The 16020-nt window shown below is 38.0% G+C and overlaps 1 protein-coding gene across 1 annotated transcript in view; it reads right to left on the bottom strand.

The window, feature by feature from the left end:
* LOC128997814 (enhancer of polycomb homolog 1-like) overlaps positions 1-16020 on the bottom strand; it is a 51708-nt gene that overhangs the window by 10369 nt on the left and 25319 nt on the right. The window contains exons 6-11 of the mRNA XM_054423552.1: positions 15722-15851; positions 13109-13309; positions 12776-12933; positions 10114-10281; positions 8553-8685; positions 5444-6002 (exon numbers count right to left, since the gene is read on the bottom strand). Of these exons, the coding sequence (XP_054279527.1) occupies positions 5444-6002; positions 8553-8685; positions 10114-10281; positions 12776-12933; positions 13109-13309; positions 15722-15851 (1349 nt within the window). The remainder of the gene's footprint in view (positions 1-5443; positions 6003-8552; positions 8686-10113; positions 10282-12775; positions 12934-13108; positions 13310-15721; positions 15852-16020) is intronic.

The raw sequence follows: 16020 nt of genomic DNA, 5'->3' as shown, positions 1-16020 counted from the left end.
TTCTCGCTAAAAGTGATGGACTACCAATTTGTGTAGTCTAAAACATAGGCCCAGCCTATTATACACCTCGGTGTTAATCCTCCACACAAGCCTATGTCTGCATTACTATTACAAGTAACAACTAACACTGTGAGGTTAAGTTTACTGATAGCCAAGATAGGGTTCAAATGCGACCTACACTAATGTGCCTAAAGCCTAACACCAAGTTGGTCAGGTTCCTAACATGAACCAGTCAACAGCAAATCGGAGTGCACAAGTAGTTTTTTAGTGTCTAAAAAATTATATTGAAAATTATATTCAATCAGAATCTAGTAAATTTGAATATCGAATCCCAACTCGGATCTATTTCCAAGAAATTCGAATATCGAATCCGAACCCGGATCTCTTACCAGTAAATTCGAATATCGATTCCGAATCCGAATCCAGTTAGAAACAGTAGATTCGTTCTCGAATCCGAATCGAATCTCTAAAAAGATTCGGATTTGATTCGTTTTTCGAACTATTCGCACAGCCCTGGTATTCATTTTTGTTACTCCTGCATAGTTGTAGATGATTTTGAACTCCAATATAGAAGACAGGGGTGCCCATCCCCCCCTAGACTCATGACGCACCCCCCCCCCCCAAATTGAGCACAACAGCCCCCCCCCCCCCCCCCCCGTACACAACAAATGAGAAACACTATTCCCCCGCCGAGCACTATTTGTAAAACTAAAAGAAGTTTTAGACATTTTTTTTAGATATTGAAAATTCAAACCCAGTTAATATATAAATAAAGTTATGGTTTTGTCTGTACATTGCTCAGAATTATACATATTTTGGGTTATTTTTACGTTTTATACATTGAAGAAGTTGAAACATGTCTTATCTCAATTTATGTCCGTCTGTCACGGCACAGAAGGCATTTTACGCAGCCTACTCTAAAGAAAACTATAGTACCGATTATGGTTCTAATGGTTTAATTAATTGTATTCACAGGATTGGCGAGAGTGTCCTTAGCCGTTAAAATATGGCCTCACTATTTTGGAAATAAAATAACGGACGATCAAAAACCCAATTTTTGTGATTTTTTCAGTTTTCCTTTCTACGTAATTTACTACTGATTACCGGGAAAATACCTTGAATCAGTTTTGTACAGGTCTGGAAAATTTATCTTTCTATATAAATAAAATTAGAGTTTGATAAGTCACCTCAATTTAAGGATTTTTATTGCCAGAATATCTGTATAGCGTTCGTAACCTCTGCTTAACGTATTGTCAGCGTCTTTCTCTTGATATAACGACCCCCTCTCCCTCCCTTTGGAAACATCACAGCTCCTTTGATGAAAATGAAAATGGAAACAACGCTTGCGCCAACAATCGTCTGCTCCGTTTTACACTTCTGTCTGATGTGCGCTATGTTACAACAGATTTCAGCTTCAGATACAACAGCTGGGGAATGATGACATAATGCTTAGTAAACTGTGATTGAGTGATTAGTAATCATGGTAACTTTAGTAAAGCTGTGATTGGGCAATGAGTATGTAACGTGCCGTTTTTCCCGCTCGGAATATATACGCTATTCCGTAGTTAAAGCGAGAAAGACGTCACCAACTCTCGCCAGCGGATCGCTCAAGTCGGCGCGTGCTGGGAAGTTTCCAGGGTTCAGATAAAAATAATTTTTTTAATTAACTCAACAACCTAGCACAGGTACAGATTTGTATATACGCAAAAATGTAGTGTGAATCAGGTGTGAACTCAGTACCGGTAACCAACAACGCTACTGTACCATCATCATCGTTCACACCTGGGAACAGCTAATTAAATTAAATTTAGAAATAATGAAAAAAAAAACGTTCAACGAAACGTTGTAACAAATTAATGTTGCAGTTTCGTCAACCTCAACACTTAGAATATTTCTTAGATATATACTTAGCGTGCTCCACCCGACCTCGTGTTTGCACGACCAGCAGAGACGGGTTCAACTTTGCCCGCTTTGACGCCGCAGTTCAACACCTACTGAATATCCCGGCAAAATATTTGCTAAAACCCCGTCACCCTCAATTTATATTGTAATCACAATATTAAATAAAATATTTATCCCTAAAACTCTTTATTGCCACCCACTCTTTATTGCATACCCTAAAGCGGACTTATACAAGTTCTAACACCCGACAAAGATCCTACCGTGAGTTTTATGTCTAAAAAAGAATAAAATGAGGGTTTATCGCTAAATAATAAAAAATAATAGTACACACTATTAAGATAAAGCCGGCAAATTACCTGTATACTCCAGGGATCTTCACTAAGACACACTAAAGCACACGTTTAGCAAAATCACTAATGAACACACTATGTCACGTCTTAACCCGAGCTATCGCAGGATTAGAATGTCGTCGCATCCCTAGCCAAGTTGGTCAGGTTCCTAACATGAACCAGTCAACAGCAAATCGGAGTGCACAAGTAGTTTTTTAGTGTCTAAAAAATTATATTGAAAATTATATTCAATCAGAATCTAGTAAATTTGAATATCGAATCCCAACTCGGATCTATTTCCAAGAAATTCGAATATCGAATCCGAACCCGGATCTCTTACCAGTAAATTCGAATATCGATTCCGAATCCGAATCCAGTTAGAAACAGTAGATTCGTTCTCGAATCCGAATCGAATCTCTAAAAAGATTCGGATTCAATTCGTTTTTCGAACTATTCGCACAGCCCTGAAAATAACCTTTGCCGCAACTATCTATAGAGTAGGCCTATGTATATATCCACAGATATGTGGTTGGTAGCATTGACAACCATACTCCAAGTGGAATATTAGATTAATTTAATTGAATACAATATCAAAAACCAATCAAATTGAAATCTAAATTAACAATCAATTTCTTTGATCCTAACCATAACAAAAGAAGACAATAACCATCCTCCCGACAAACAGAAATCATTCATGCCAACACCACAAAATTACAAAATTTCATCCACACATTAACTGACAATTACAAATCTTATATTTAAGTGTTCTTGTCATTTTTTCATAACACCAGCCATTTTCGAGTAATTTAAGTTTAAAAATTTTAAATGGCCACCATATAGAAATTTGAGGTTGAATCGAGATGAACTTTTTTTCTAACACGGGTCCCTTCTACCTTAACATAGCCTACATACCAAGTTTCATAAGGATCAGCTAAAAATATTTAAAAATAAAAATGTATATGTACGTGGCATGTTTTTTAAGTAAGTACCGTTTTTAAATTTCTCCGTTCCAACACTGCAATTGGCATTTCGGACATTTGCACTGTATATGTGCATCTATTGGCTAGCTCTAGCCGGAAATTCGACAAAAATCGGCCCTGTTTACATCCGGTTTCGAGCAATTCAAAATGGTGCCGCCAAATGAGACTGCCGCCGACTGTGAAGTGCGCGCTGTAATTAGATTTTTAAGTGCTAAAGGTGTGAACTCCATTGAAATTTATCGACAGATTAGTGAGGTGTATGGCGAGAACATTATGAGTGACGGAATGGTACGCAAGTGGGTAAGGGCATCTAAAGACGGCCCCACCAACGTCCATCATGAGCAACGCACTGGGCGGCGTCAATGTCCCCAGTACCAAGTGCGTTGCTCATCATTAACGTTGGTGGGGCCGTCTTTAGATGCCCTTACCCACTTGCGTACCATTCCGTCACTCATAATGTTCTCGCCATACACCTCACTAATCTGTCGATAAATTTCAATGGAGTTCACACCTTTACCACTTAAAAATCTAATTACAGCGCGCACTTCACATTTGGCGGCAGTCTCATTTGGCGGCACCATTTTGAATTGCTTGAAACCGGATGTAAACAGGGCCGATTTTTGTAAAATTTCCGGCTAGAGCTAGCCAATAGATGCACATATACAGCTCAAGTGTCCGAAATGCCAATCGCAGTGCTGGAACGGAGAAATTTAAAAACGGTACTTACTTAAAAAACATGCCTCGTAAAAAATACAAAATGGCGTATATCTGGTTAACGAAGCGATTTTGGAAAAATGTTATTCCTGATTTTCTCTTTATTTTGACCCAAGGAATCACAAGGTAAACTATGTCCCCAGCTTTTTTGAACACCCTGTATAATTACTTAAAGATAAATGGGTTATATAGCAGCAAAACAATAGATCAAATTATTAAATGGAAAATTGGAAAAACGTACAAGCTCAAAAAAAGAAAGTAAAAGAAAATGTGAAATTGTATGGTTACTTTACTAAATGTATACAGTATAAATACATATGATAAGCTAAACTAAACAACAAATTACTGAAGATGGACGTGTCCCTAAATATTGAGGAATTGTTGTGAAAATATATTCCCAATTCTTCGAAGAAATTATATTTAATTCAGAATTTTTTCAGGACGGGATTTACTCCATTCATCAGCGATTTTGATGTGTCGGGCGCAGGAGATATTCATGAACCTAGGATATGATGATGATGTCTCTTTGACCATGGGAGATGTCCACGCAATCACAGATTAAAGTCATACTGACAGTGTGAGAGGTATACATAAAAACATTTTGACTGCTTTTGTACTGGTCAGACGTTTTTTTTGGGGGGGTTTTTAAGTTTTTTTAACTTTTATTAACCCTTTGAGTTCGAATTTTTTTTCTTTTTTCGGCGAGCATACTTTGCCATTTGAGCAGTCAGGAAAATGGCGCCCGGCGACCTATACTCGCCATTCAACCGCAAAGAAAACCTTTTTGATTTTTGATTTTTTTTTTTATAGGTTGCCATTTTTGAGTAGTCGGGAAAATGGCCGGCGGCGACCTATCCTCGCCATTCGACCGCAAAGGGTTAAAACCCCTCATAGATTGTATAAATGCTCAGATAGTTTTCCTAAATATCCATTTGTGATTGATTGGAAAGTTATACTCAAAATAACTATTAAATGGCATAAAATATAATATGTAACTTTTCCTTTTGTGGAACAATTTTGCCATCATATTTTCACATATATTGTTGGTTTTTATTTTATAAAACTGTGCTACGAAGACTGAATTTTTTTTGTCATTACAGCCGTTTATAGAAAAATAACCTTGATGCACAGAAAGAAATATTCTAAACCACAAATCAGAAAGGAAATGGAAATACTATTACGTCCTGTCCCGAACCCAAAGTACAATCCTGTACATCCCTAAAAATTAATCAAATAGAACAATAAACTATTCATTTGAGTTCATAGACAATTTTTCAGACAGTTTAACACCAAAGAAAATTTTCCTGTGTACAAAATAAACTGCTATAGGGTGCCCCCTGTCCCATGAAAACAGAATTCAAAGGCAATTCTATTTTGTTCAAGTTCAAAAATTCCAAATCACAATTCGTCGCTCGAAAGTAAAAAAAAACTTACTTGTTTTTTCTTTTAAGAACATTAAAAACCACTCAAAGAACCAAAACTAACCTAAAATTTATGAGACAACCTTGGATTACTCACATTCAGAGTTGATTGGCCCGTTGGCATGGATGCACGCCAGAGGTGGAGGTGTCTGTGCTTCCTTGGGAGGGGTGGGAGGAAGATGGGAAATCTCTTCTACAGTCTCTACACTGACCGATTGTGAGGACACTCTACACGCGACCACAGCTTTGGAGCTTTCAGACAGGTTACCGAGCCTCGTGTCCGTCCACGCATTGCATGTTCTAAATGCTGAACTTCCAGATTTATCTCCTACGAAAGGCTCCAAGACAACTGGCGGCTTGATCTTCTTGACCGGTTCTGGAGGAGGACTCTCGAACCTCGCCCATCGATCTAACAACGAACCACTCTGATACTCTTTTTTGTCGATGCAGGCTTTCTTTAAGTTCTTGGTTGCCATTTCGATTCCAGAATCCTGGCTAAGAGTTTGGGGCTCCGACGATGCTGTGTCGGTCTGGGAATTGTTGTCAGTCTGGGACGATGTTGTCTCAGTCCGTTCTGAGAGTTGTTGCTCACTGTCATCGTCATCAGACTCTCTTAGTGGCAGGTTGGGGAAAAGCTCATTTAGATTGAGATGAACCTGTGAACAAACATAAAAACATTAATTCTGTAGGTAATACACTTACGATGTAAACTACAAACAAACCTTTACACATAGCAAATGAGCTATAAATGTTAGCTAAAAAAGAATAAATTCAACTACGGGGGGAAAAAATAAATTAAAAGAACAGACACTACCTCAATATTACCAGACCAGAACCTTAAACACACTGTTAGTTGCTGGTCCACAGCACAGGCACTATTTTGAAAAAGGAATTTTTAATTATTTTAAGTATTAAAGAATTAAGTATTAAAGTACTCTATGATTAAATTGAATTTCCCTGATCTTCTGTCTAGAGTCCAAGTTGAAGTTTACTTATGTTTCTTTGCAATCAAAGAGGAAAGAGCTAATCAAGTTTAGCTCTGGAGGCATTAGGTACAAAACATATGTGTTATTTGTAAACTAAATCAACTATATTAGTGATGATAAAAAAAAACAAAAAAAAAACTAAAGAACTTTAAATAGCGAGCAGCTTAGTTTTTAAGCTAAGCCTGGCCTAAAATTTATGTATTAGCGAATTTCCCTATAGGGAAGTAGCTATTACCGTAAGTGGCACGGTAAAACCTAGACCCGGGACCGATTTACTTTTTTCATTTTGATGTCCCCAGAGGCCAAAAACACCATTCGTTCAAATTTTTATATATGTATATATATATATATATATATAGACATATATATATATATATATACGTCCGTGAACGCGATAACTTGAGTAATTTTTGTCCGATTTTGATGAAATTTGGTTTAAAGGTGTAAAGCGGGATAAACTTGAATGAGTTCGCGAACCAGCACGATCGGACCATGGGAACAGGGCTTTACGGGGGGTTTTAAGGGGTAAAAATTGGTTTTTCTCACTTTTGACCCTCAAAACACAAAATTTCCTGATTTCTCTTTACACCTTTTTAAAGAGCTTAAAAAAACAAATAATTTAGTATATAAAAGTATTTTTGTTCAATTATTAGTAACGGAGAAAATTAAAAAAAATGTAAATTTAAAATTCCCATGTTATTCTTATGGAGAATATTGTCAAAAGTTGTAGTTTGCTTGTTTATGGATATATTTTGATCAAACTTGGCAAATTTATTTATTTTGTACTAAGCTATCAATATTTTACTCAAAAACACACTTTATTAGTTTCCTTGTAGCAGCAAACCTAGGTACTCGTTAAACCTAATGTTATTAAAATATATTTAACTGAAAATCAATTCAGACAAATGGAAATTCGCTTAGTCGGCAGGTTTGCTGCGGCGGGGGTATTGTGTGTAATTTAATACTTAAGTGCAGTACAGTAAAAACAATTCTAAATTGCACAGTACATTTTATTCAATTTTATTGTACGCTTTATCTTTTGAGGGATGGGAACAATCACGTTTACTTGAGGGTTCAGATTATCGAGGGGTGAATAGACGGTGTTTATTTATTTCCCAGTGGTTTACACCAGTTTACAAGAATGGATACAATGTTGTAAGATGGCAAAATTCATGCAACAGTAAAAGTAGTACAGTAAAGTGGTAACAGCAAGAACCACAAGTGGTGGTGATAGAATGAATAACAATTAACAAGTAATAAGTAAATAGATACTATATAAATAACAATCTTGAATAACAATAAGAATAACAAAAATAACAAAAGCGACAAGGAATAACGATAACAATAAAAGTAGAAGCAGTGAAGATGGTTTTGGATAAATAATACAATGTGGCAAAAAATTAGATTTAACAAAAACATAGCATGAGTGGTGATACTTGGCAACAACAACAAGAACGATTAATTATGACTAGAGCTAGGGAAGGTAAGATTCTACAGTAGGGTAGTGACTAGAATTATTATCAATCAATTAAGCAGGGAGGCGACCTTTCTCCGGAACGAGGACGATGAGTCGTGAAAGAAGTCCAGGTGGATTGCGACATCACTCCCAGTACGTAGAAGTCTCGATAGGCCACTGTTTGATGCATAGTAGGTGGGTTGGTAGCGTCTACGGAATATCGTTTTGGAACGGGTTCCTGTCGGTATATGCAAGTGGATGCCGCAGAGTAGATCCGGACAGTCTAGGAGGCCATTAACCAACTTGAAGTGTCAGTAGGTCTGAGTGTTGCCGCCTCACGTGTAGAGGGGTGAGGCCAAAAAGAGATTCAACCTCACTCACAGGAGTACGTAGGTAGTCAAACCCGGACCTGCATCCAAGAAGTCTGACGAAGCGGTGCTGGATGCTTTCCAACTGGTTAATGTGGTTCAGTTGATGAGGGGACCAAATTGTGGATCCATACTCAAGTATTGGACGAACAAGAGCTTTATATAAGGTCACAAGAGTAAGGGAAGAGTTGAAACCCTTTGTTGATCTTAGGATGAATCCAATCAGAGAGTTTGCTCTTGCAGTGATGTGCGTAATGTGCTCCATTGGATTTAGTGATAAAGTTCAGTACATCTTCTCCTCTATTAGGTGTTCTGCAGTATTATAATAATTTCAAACGAAGCTATGCTGATACGAGACAGTGTATATTTAACCCTGAGTTGTAGGCTTTTACTTACAGGTAAGAGATCAGACGAAGGCTCCGTTAAGTCCTCCACAGCCAATGATAGAGAGTTGCCGCTTAAAACATCCGTTACATCTTCCTCCTCCTCGGGATCGGTCTTCAGCGGCGACTTCGGACGGAAATGAGGCCTAGAAAACACATTCCAAAATGAAACTATAAATGATTTATCATTTATTATAAAAAATTATCACTGATTAACAACCTATTTTCAAACCTCTTACATTTTTAAATCAGTTGAACCCATTAGCTTTCAATTACTTAATTGAGTTTTAAGTCCTATCGCATTGATAAATTATGGACAGGCCTTGGTTTTCCAAGAAAAAATTATTTGAGACACACTTTGGTAATATTTTCATAAAAATTTATCGATTTTATACCGCATCAAAAAAATTAATCCAAATTGAGGAAATTGAAAATTAGAAAAACACTGTTGAATCTTAGTATTTGGAAAGGAAGAATGAATTAGCGAAGATAGTGGCAGACGTTTCAAATGCATTGCAGTAATTCATCTTCGGCACAAACTATAATTCAACTGGAAACTTGAGTCTTTATCCTTGCCAATTGAACAAATTTCCCAAGACCAAGACTGGGGAATCCTACAATCACAATCGATAAATGAAATATAATTATACAATGCAAATCACAAGGTGTCCACAAAACTGACTCTGTATTTTCTCAACAGTACTTAAAGAATTCCCACTGCATATTTAATGCAACTTAACATTTCGTATATGCTAAGCTTGTATAAGAAAATAATTGAGCTTCTTCTAGAGGATCTCTACTCATAGGTAGCATTACAGAAGACCTCAGACCCATACTGAGCAGTGTAGGACACCGCAACCATGTAGTCAACAGATTGGGTGTGATTTTGATTCATTTAAGACTAGGTTTAGAAACTAGCAGCTAAAACATCTGCAGTATGGAGTTTGGTTCAAATTTAGGTTAGTCTTTTTCCCCGAGCCATTATGTAGCTTATAATCTTATTAAATTTGTTATAAATGTACTTGCTTGTTTAGAAATATATACATGTTATTTAGTTATTTGTAGTCATCTTAGTCACTAAATAATTTCCCTACCAAGTGTAATTGTTTAGACTGATTATTTGTTTATTTACTGTCAAGAAACATTTTACTATGAATAGAATATTTAATGTCATTCTTGCTGTAGATCTAGTCATGTTATTTTAAGGTGATTATAGCCTAATTTGACAAAATATATTGTAACAGATGTTATTTTTTACAATTAGTAGATCATTAGATACGATTTTAAGACTTGATTCGATCACAACCAATGTCCTTTCCTTAGTCGAGTCTCCACCATTGGGACAACAGTGAATTTAACCTTTTCATTTGTTAAAAAAGGCAAATAATTTACTGAATTGAAGTGTTGTTGTATGCTTCATTGACCCCTGGTGGTTACAGAGAAAATTCCAAAATTACATTAAATTTAAAATGCTTGCGTGTGGGTGTATGGGTCTGGTTTTTCTTGAGATTCCCATTGTGTGGACACCCTGTAATAAAGACGTTATTTTAAGGAATAGAAATGAGAAAACAAACCAGTCTTGGAACAGGTCAGATAGCAAGGACCTATCATCCATTGGAGGTTTCTCATCGGTGAGCCTTTCTTCACTAACAGGTAGTTTTTCTTTGATGTTATCATGAATCGTAAAGTCCTGAGAGGCCCAGAAGTCATCCATAGGAGGTCCAGCCCTATCTAGGATCACTCTGTAACAAAGGTCAAATGTCTAATGGGCTTCTGCAGGGTATGATTCTAACTAGTCACATTGTTGATACCAAAATTTATCGATTTGTGTTAACAATATCTGGAAAATCAAAACTCAATTCTCAATACCGATACTTTTTTTAGTTTGTCCAAATTTTCTGAATGGATTAGTTACACTACACCAACTCCTGTCTTCCATATCCTTCTGTTAAGTATTTGTTAGGTAATGGAGTGTTTTTCAAGTAAAGAAAAAATCTATACAGCCAATAAAAAATTCTAACAAGCCAATTTGCGTTGAAACCATTATTAACACATTAAAAAAATAGTATGTTGGTGATTAAAGATCTAACAACAAAAATCAAATAGAAAATGTTATTAAATAATTTCTCAAACAGCATTGTACGTGTTATTAAATTTACGGAAAGTAAATAAAAATAGGTCTAATAACCTTTAAAACATAATACATTATATATTTACACTTAACTCAAAAGACGGTAAATATATATTTATTAGAGGTGGGCCGATACGGATACTCGATACCAGCAGTATCGAGGTATCGTCGATACTCGACACTTGCCTGTATTGGGTTCGATACCGATACTGACACTGAACAGTACGAATCGGTGCGGATTAAGTCAGTTCAGAGCGGGTAAATTGCCGTTACGAATCTACGAATCCTAGCTGTTTGCCTACCTAAGTAAACACTAATAGAGACAATTTAGCCTACCTAAGTTCTACTAATAGAGACAACCTTATTGGCTAGTTTTCAACACCAGGATATTTGGTTTGGTTGATCACCACTGCGAGCGCTAGTGTCCTTGGCATTTTAATAGACACGATCTCATTGGCTCACCTACTGCCCTGCGACGACGATCAACCAATCAGGTGCTATGTTTTAGCGACATTGAAACTTGGATTGTTGTTGAACGCCACACCGAGTGCTAGTGTCTTTACTTAATTATTAGAACCTTTCTCATTGGCTGGTTTTGGATCGGAGGACGACATTAAACCAATCACGGATAGCGTTTTAGAGATGCAGTAGTCCTGTTATATGCACGATCGCGGTGTTGCAGTTACAGTGTATGTCCTATGATCCATCCGTATGTTGACTGTTGAGGTTATGTTATTGTTATTTCACATTGGTTCTAACTGAATTTCTTTTGATTTTAGTTAATGAATGATATAGTTTTTTATTTAATATGAGTAAGCGTAAAAGTGATGTGTGGGCCTTTTCGAATATTATTAGTGAAAGTAGTGATGTGACAAAATGTAAACTGTGCAAAAAAGATAGCCTAAGTCTCGTACGACTTCTAACCTCAATAAACATCTGAAACTTCACCATCAACGTGAATTTTTCCAGAGGAAATTTAACAAATCAACAGTTGGGGAAGAATATAGGCCTAGGCCAAGATGGAAGTGTAGACGATTCCATGGATGTTACAAATACAAATCTAAACTTAAATGAGTTTAGCCCACTCTCTATTAACATAACTCACTAATATGGACACAAATATGTGTATGTATAAACAAAGATATTATGCTTATTTATCGTTGACAATAAATGTGTTCATATTAATGTTTTATTTGATCCCAGCTGTTATTTTGATAAGTATTGGAAGTATCGGTATCGATAGGTAGGCCTTTTGAGAGTACTTTGGTGGTATCGTTATCGGTATCGACAATTTTTGGTATCGGCCCATCTCTAATATTTATATAAAAAAGATGGTAAGGTAAGTGGTGATTGATTTTGATTGGATACTCCAGTCATCATCAGACCCAATAGGCGAATGACAAGAATCTGGTGTCAGATTTTACTTGTTCAGTAATCAGCTTATTTATTTATATTTTTACATTAATCCTTATAAATATACAATTCTTCCCAAACATTCATTACATATCCTTTTTTACAATTCTTTAAAAATACATAGATTATCCTCTTATTAGAAGTTCACAGTCTGTCCAATGTAGAAGCTATCACAATCGTTACAATTGATTTTATACATGCTTAACGCCTCGAATATGTTAAAACTTTCTATTTTAGGATGCAGTATTTTATTCATGGTGTTCTGAGTCCTGAAGGCTGTTGAAACTCCGTATTTTATTTATCTGATAGCAATCCGTTGTGTTGTGGTTCCCTTACCATGTAACTAAATGTAGCATATCTGGTGTTTTCTTCTGTTGGCTAATGTTGTTCTGCTGTGCAGTTTATTCTGGCTATCGATTTTGCGCCTTGTATTTCTTGCGATGTCTTCTAAATCCATTAACTTACGATATCCAATTCCTGAACATTAAGGGTGTCCAGTTCTTGCTTCATATTAGCTTTGCTAAATTAGCTACTTTTTTAGTCCTCTTCTTTTAAAGTAAAAGTGGTAACATAAAAAAAAGAGAACATTATGGAACCTTATGGTTAGCCTTATGGAAATTAACGTTTGTATTAGGGGCCTGCAATACAGAACATTCATTACTTTGTTTACATTATTGTATATTGCTACATACCTGCCACCCCTCCCGACTCTTCTCCTTGCCAATCCCACACAACGGCTGGTGTTTGTAGGGTGGGTGATGGAGGTCAAGCTGAACCTGTACCTTTGATCTGCTAGTCCTCCGTCTTCCCGGTTACACCAAGGCCAGTTGCCTAGTCCAGTCGTTAGAGGCTGCGCAAACAACAATCTTACACAATCTCAAATATTAAACACGATCAAATATCTATAATATCTGTGAGAAACCGATCCAGGAGTTAAATCCACATTAAAAGTTCACAATTATTTAACCTTTTTTTAGAGAACAAACTGATAATCTTTGATTCTTAAATATGCCAGTGTAACATACCGCATGGTAAAGACATTGACGTTTCCGCCTGAACGCAAATGGTGCGTCGTCGTGCGCAGGAGATGCAGGGGAGATATTTAGTCCGTCGTCGTCTCCAGATGAAACCACACCGGTGACATCGCTCATCACTAAACTCGAGTTGATGTTTTTATGTTTTCTCTTCTTGTACTGTCTTTTTTCTTTGCGTGGTATATATTCATCCTGAAACACAAACACCAGTAAAATTTGAAAGGAAAACCAATTGATTAAAATAAGGAAATTTTAAAGGAATGAAGTTCAGCTAAATTTCTCAGGTAAGCTAGATAAACTCTACTCCTTTTCAAAAAATTCAAAACTAGAGTTAAGTTTTTAGGAAGATGCATTTAGCGGGGATTAAAGAATCATATAGGATGGAGAGCACACAGCTAACTCACCTGAAGGAAGGAAGGTTGCAGACGAGTCACAGCACAAATAAATTATTGTACATATAAAAGACTAGATTATTTTGCCTCTTTCAAAGGCTTCTTTGGTTGTCTTTGTAACAGCCATCTACTTCTAAAGAAGCCTCTGGAAGAGGTGAAACATCAAGTCTTTTGTGTATATATAATTAATTTGTGCTGTGACTCGTCTGCAACCTTTCTTCAGGTGAGTTAGCTGTGTGCTCTCCATCCTATATGATTCTTTAATCCAAACTAGAATTAAAGGCGTCTTGGATTTGGAATCTATATTTGACCTGCTCTGCAACAGAGATGTTTTGACATTTCATACTCAACCAAAGTTTAGTATTTACAAGTATTATACAAGTTTACTAGTATTTAACAATAAGCGTCATTAACCATCGATACTCGATACTAATGGATGGTGGGTAATGGCTCACGATCCATTATTGTAGCAATAGATACTTCAGAGATTCAATAGAGTTTCAAGATACTTATTTTATAAAACATTAGACTCCAGATTATCCACAAGTGGATAAACCACGCTGCGGATTAACCATGATCATAAAAAAATAAGATATATGATACTAGTTAAATAATTGATAAAAGCTTAGAGTAAAAAGGATTGATGCTTGCTTCCGAACCACAAGTATTTTAACAATTGATCAGAACATATCTCTTAACACATGTTGGTGGGTAAACTTTAGGGATGGACGGGATTGAATTTTTAGTTCGGGACGGGACGGGACGGGAATTTTATTTCCTTCCCGATTTTCGGGACGGGACGGGACGGGATTTTTTCTGTGCATAAAAAGAAAGTCTTGAGTATTGCAGTTACCAAAAAAAGACATACAAAATCAATTTTTACCGTTTGTGGTACTGATCTATAAAAACCAAAAAAATGGGTAACAATATACAGGTACCTATAGAAACTTGTGACTCACGGTCACGGTGCGATCGTCGGTATGACTCGCGGTCACGGGATGATCGTCGGTATGACTCGCGGTCACGGCATGATCGACAGTATGACTCACTGTCACGGCGCGATCGTCGGCATGACTCCGCGGTCACGGCGCAATCGTCGGCATGACTCCGCGGTCACGGCGCGATCGTCGGTAGGACTCCACGGTCACGTCTCGATCGTCGGTATGACTCCGCGGTCACGGCGCGATCGTCGGCATGACTCCGCGGTCACGGCGCGATCGTCGGTATGACTCGCGGTCACGGTGCGATCGTTGGTCCAATAATCACGGTCACAGCGCGATCTTCGTTATGACTCGTGGTCACGTTGCGATCGTCGGTATGACTCCACGGTCACGTCGTGATCGTCGGTATGACTCCACGGTCACGTCGTGATCGTCGGTATGACTCCACGGTCACGGGGTGATCGCCGGTATGACTCCGCGGTCACGGGGTGATCGCCGGTATGACTCCGCGGTCACGGGGTGATCGCCGGTATGACTCCGCGGTCACGGGGTGATCGCCGGTATGACTCCGCGGTCACGGGGTGATCGTCGGTAGGACTCCGCGGTCACGTCGTGATCGTCGGTATGACTCCGCGGTCACGGGGTGATCGCCGGTATGACTCCGCGGTCACGGCGCGATCATCGGTAGGACTCCGCGGTCATGGCGCGATCATTGGTATGACTCGCGGTCACGGCGCGATCGTCAGTATGACTCGCGGTCACGGCGCGATCGTCGGTAGGACTCCGCGGTCACGGCGCGATCGTCGAAATGACTTCGTCTCCTGCGTTCGCGGACCTATCGCTCGCAATAGCGGCGTCATCGGCACTCGCGAAGCGGCAAAATCGCCGACGATCGGACCAAATCCCGTCCCGAAAAATTCCCGACTCAAATGTAATCCCGTCCCGATAATCGGGAATATTTTTTTCCCGAAAAATTCCCGAAATTTCGGGACCCGTCTATCCCTAGTAAACTTACAAAAAGATTCACTAACTAGCTGAATTATTAACAACTGTAACTAGCTTATAAAGTAACACTGAAAATATTAAGTAGTTGTCGCTTAGTTTACAGACTTAGCGTAGATCACAAAAACCTAGATTTGACCATTTTTAGTGTTTTATTTTGGACTGTATACTTAATGAATCAGAATCATATATCTGGATATTGTATCCCTTATTTGTATTTCTGTTGTATCAGCAAAGTCTTAGCTTATAAAACAGATCTGTAACAATACCTTAACTGGTTTAGCCCATGATGTTCCGTGATTGTACTGATTTGTGTAGAGAGGTGCAAACGCAGGTCGTACAGTCTTCATAGCCGAAACTTCAGCCAATAAAGATCCTGTGTAATCCTGGGCTTGATACCTGCAATAGAAAAAACACTTAACAATGGCCACTGAACACTGAAGAGTAGCCTCAACCTATAGCAAGGTCGGATAGCAAAAAAGGTCAGGATCCCAAGATCGGATGGTAAAAATCTACTGCAAAGGGTGTACAGTAGAGTCTCTATAATCCGGCCGTTCATTAGACCGGC

Source organism: Macrosteles quadrilineatus, unplaced genomic scaffold (genome assembly GCF_028750875.1).
Source record: "Macrosteles quadrilineatus isolate MER2022 unplaced genomic scaffold, UCM_ALF_1.0 Scaffold_7__1_contigs__length_78375512, whole genome shotgun sequence".
Classification (NCBI taxonomy): Eukaryota; Metazoa; Arthropoda; class Insecta; order Hemiptera; family Cicadellidae; genus Macrosteles; species Macrosteles quadrilineatus.
This window is presented reverse-complemented; position numbering and strand designations above follow the sequence as displayed.